Consider the following 4,177-nt stretch of genomic DNA (forward strand, 5'->3'; position numbering starts at 1 on the left):
GCCGCCCGGCAGAGGAGCAAGCCCAAACCTACCTACACGTTCGGCGAACTGAAGAATACCGTCCCCAACGCGACCGACTCCAGCGATGGCATCCACATCTCACCGGAGGACTTCCTAAAGATCATAGACAATTAACATTCCATAGACTACTAGTTTTTAAGTTTTTTTTAAACTATGATCAAATAATCGATGTGTATATTAGATATACCTCAAGTGTATCTATCGACGGCTGATGTAAATATTGTAATTTGCTTTTAATAATAAGACTAACGTAACCTGCCACTGAAACAGGCCATTGTTCAGTTGTCTGTAAAAATGCAGACTAAAATTAATTCTCTTTAATAGTAATACTATAATAAGCCAAATGTTCAATGCTAAAAGTTCTCTTAATTTCTATATTTGTAAATTGCTTGTAAAAACTCTCATCCTAAACTTCTTTATGGTTCGACGCTTGTCTGTGGTATACTTTATGTTGAATCTGTAACAGTTGTAGAGCAGCATGTCAGTATTTCCCGCCATGTCAGAGTTAGGACTAGCAATGGTCTCGTTTCACTGAACCATCTCTATAAATGAATCTCTATTTTTTCTACATACTATGTACCTATTGTACAAATTTACTCATACCTATGTAAAGTGTTCATATGCTGTTACTTTATACATAGCTATATTGTAATTATTTTACGCAAATTCCCCTTTACTTTGTTATACGTATTATTTTAACTAAAGTAATGCAATAATTAATGTGCTTAGTACAATAATAATACTTCACAGTATCGAAGTATACTTTTTTTTAATAGCTGTCAATTAAAGTGTCAATCTGTTGTAGAGTTAATTAAAATGTCTCCGCACCAAGAATCTCCTAACATGTGTAGCATGACCAGAAATAAAACATCTTCGTGGACTTATAGAAAATGTAATAAAGTAGGCGATTCAGTGGTTTTCTATTTTCCTGGTCACGCTATAACTACAGTAGTTTTAACGTCGATTTAGTTAATATAGGCATCCCAGTGAAAAGGATTTTAGTCAATGTCATAAAGATGTGTAAATATAAAGGAGCTTCGGAATTTCTAACCTCTTCTTTTCTACTCACGCAAAGTGCTTATAAAAACTGTCATATATTTTTTCTGTTTTAATTTTTAATCTGTGCTCTATTTTTTGTTCACATATTCTATGGGATCCTATTTCAAACAACTGAACAAAAGTAACATTTCAAATTAATAGAATAAGGTGATTAACGAAAATAAACTGTTTTTTAATAATAATGAGAATATTTTTCTATAAATATTGGAATCAATTCAAAATATAAATGCGTACTTTTAATTGTGGTTAACGGACTTTTGCGGCTGTTATTATTTTTAAGTTCTGCAATATCTGGGATGAAATATTGTAAAAACTGTATTAGTGTGACAATATTAAAGGACATACGGTGTAATTAATATTAAATGTAAATGATAATTGTTAGTACGCTGTATAGTTTGTAGGTACACGAAATGAAGTTCACAATTTTCAGTTTTTCGTCATAAAGCTGAGTTTTTTTTTAAATGGACGAGGTTATAAAAAACAGTATTTCATTTTTTATTGTATGTAACACCAAATATAAATTCAGAAGTACAAATAAAAGTACAGCCTTTTTTTACAGTCGATATATTTTGCTACAGGGTGTTTCGTTTATATTTGTATATTTCCATCTCAGATATACAGAATGTGTTCCAGTAAGACAAGATGTTGTTCGGCGCGAGCGCTTGCTGTGGCGTCTATGAGCTTCGTCGTAGGAAAGTAAGGGTAAAAGCTAGATAATGTATAAAACTGATATCTAAGGCGATACTAAAAGTATTTGAAGTGTTACAAATTTGTATTAATTCATCTCTATATGGGAAAGCGAGATTTTGTTAGCAATTCTCTAATGCATTTGCCTCATCATAATAGTGTCTTACTATAGGTTATTAAATATTCTGTTTGTCCATAGACCATACAAAACAAATATAACCTCTTCTGTAAAGTCTATATTAGCTTTTTTTTCAAGTTTTGGGTTGCTAATACCTCTCTATAAATCTGTATAAATATAAAAAATTAAGTATGTGTTGATTGTGAAATTCATAAAACTAAATGTGATTAGATTCTATAAAACTGTTTAATAATTTTTATAGTTCTTATAAGTGCTAAATAACTCATATTAGTGAAATTCCAGAGTGTATATTTGATTATTTAGATGACTGTATTTTTTTCTGTAAATCATTTAATCGTTATCAGGTAATCTAATTACAAGTCTGGCCATTATCTTTCTATTTGTTCCAAGTGCCTTATGACCAAATTAAATTCATTCCTTCATGTTAGTGAAGACAAGGCAAAATTGTTTTTGCAATATTCATTAATTATTTCAATACAAATAAATAATCTAAACCTCTTCAAGAATACAAAATATGTAGCATTTAAAAATATTAAGACATTGCATATGTATTCAATTTCCAGTACTTAATTAGTCTGTGATAGTGTGTTTTATTATCTGTTGTAATTATATTTAAAAGTTCATTTAATAAGTTTACCTGAATGTTAATAATGTATCCAGACGGTGAATACAAATTTGTAATAAATTCATTTTCTAACATTTACTATTTTTTCTGTATTTTTTAAACAATTAAACGATCCATTAAATAGAGTGGTTTTCTTAACGTGCAATTATAATAAACAAATATTTCCAAAATTAAATTATACTTTTTTTATGCTAACAAATTTAAAAGTACATGTCAACTTAACGTTCAACATTTTGTTTTAAAAATGCGTTTTCACAATTTTTGTTTTATAAAAAAATCGATCAACATATTTTTCTAACCTATCAAAATTATTATTTTAATGAGTAATTCTTCTGGCATAATTATAATCTTATTGATAATTCGTGAAAATAAAACTGGCGTAGTACGAACTCGTTCCATTGCTGATTTAAAAAAAATAAATGTAATTTTTCTTTTGTTAAACCTTTCAAAATCCGTTTTGTCAAATGCAGTTGAAACGCATTGCATGTGATATCTAAAAATTTTACTTGGAATGGCACCAATACGGTACAGTCTCCACTATGAAGATTATTCAGAACACTTAATGTCTAGGTTCGGAAAACTTTTACAAATGCAATCATTAGTGGACATGACACTTATGTGCAGTTCTCACACTTTGCGTGTCCACAAAGCTGTTCTGGCAGCAAGTAGTGCGTATTTCCAGGTAATACTAAATACTTTATTTAGACTATAGACTATAGACTATATTTTAATTAAATAAACGATCTCCATGTGTGGACTTAAAGCTTTATCAAAATTTTATCAGGAATTGTTACAAAAACAATCTGGAGAGCCGTTGATTATATTGAAAATGCGCTTTAGTGTACTAAAATCGTTGGTGGAGTTCATGTACTGTGGAAAAACTCAATGTTTAGAAGAAAATTTGGATGAATTAGTTTCAGCCGCGCAATTTTTGAAAATAAAGGGTTTATCTAAAGTGACAAAAGAAGGTCTCGGCATTACGAAACACAGTGAGCTTTATTTACATTTTCTATTTTATTTATTCTGTTACACCTATTTTAAATATAACCTAACTTTATGAGATAGGTCGTTAATTGTAATTTTATGTAACCTAACCTTAAACATTTTCGCGGACATTCGTGTGAATGAAATAATAATTAGTATTGTATTTCGTCTAAAAGCTGAGTTGCCAGTATTCACGCCTCCCGTGGTTATCAGTCGACCGCCGCAGTCTCTGATCAATCTGCACGCACAGGTAATCAAATTTTTATGCCTTCATTTTTATCAAATACCTTCATTTATTATATTGTACTGAATCAAACTGAATTGATTCTGTTAAATGAACGCGTAACTAAGAAAGTAGTAGAAATAAATGTACATGTCATATTTAACAACATACCATAAAATTAATTTACATATACAAGGAACCGATGGAAGCGAAGCCCCCGCCCGCCCCGCTTGCGCCCGCGAGCACTTGTCAGTCCAACGACAGCCTGAATCGGACTAATAAGGTGCTTACAATACATTTTGTTGCATCAAATATGTATTATTTATTAAGCTCTTACCTAGCATTCTGTTTTTTTAACGTTGTTCAATTACTAAATCAAATGTTAGGATATGGTTGTACGCATTCCGTTCGATATCGAGAACGGAGGCGGCGGCGCGCC

At 30.8% G+C, this 4,177-nt stretch overlaps 1 protein-coding gene across 1 annotated transcript in view; it reads left to right on the forward strand.

Annotated features, from left to right (window-relative positions):
• The first annotated feature begins 2,954 nt into the window (after positions 1-2,954).
• LOC106103506 (modifier of mdg4-like) overlaps positions 2,955-4,177 on the forward strand; it is a 3,311-nt gene continuing 2,088 nt past the window's right edge. The window contains exons 1-5 of the mRNA XM_013283285.1: positions 2,955-3,213; positions 3,316-3,520; positions 3,692-3,765; positions 3,935-4,021; positions 4,125-4,172. Of these exons, the coding sequence (XP_013138739.1) occupies positions 3,043-3,213; positions 3,316-3,520; positions 3,692-3,765; positions 3,935-4,021; positions 4,125-4,172 (585 nt within the window). The 5' untranslated portion in view covers positions 2,955-3,042. The remainder of the gene's footprint in view (positions 3,214-3,315; positions 3,521-3,691; positions 3,766-3,934; positions 4,022-4,124; positions 4,173-4,177) is intronic.

Source organism: Papilio polytes, unplaced genomic scaffold (assembly GCF_000836215.1).
Source record: "Papilio polytes unplaced genomic scaffold, Ppol_1.0 DF823731.1, whole genome shotgun sequence".
Taxonomy (NCBI): domain Eukaryota; kingdom Metazoa; phylum Arthropoda; class Insecta; order Lepidoptera; family Papilionidae; genus Papilio; species Papilio polytes.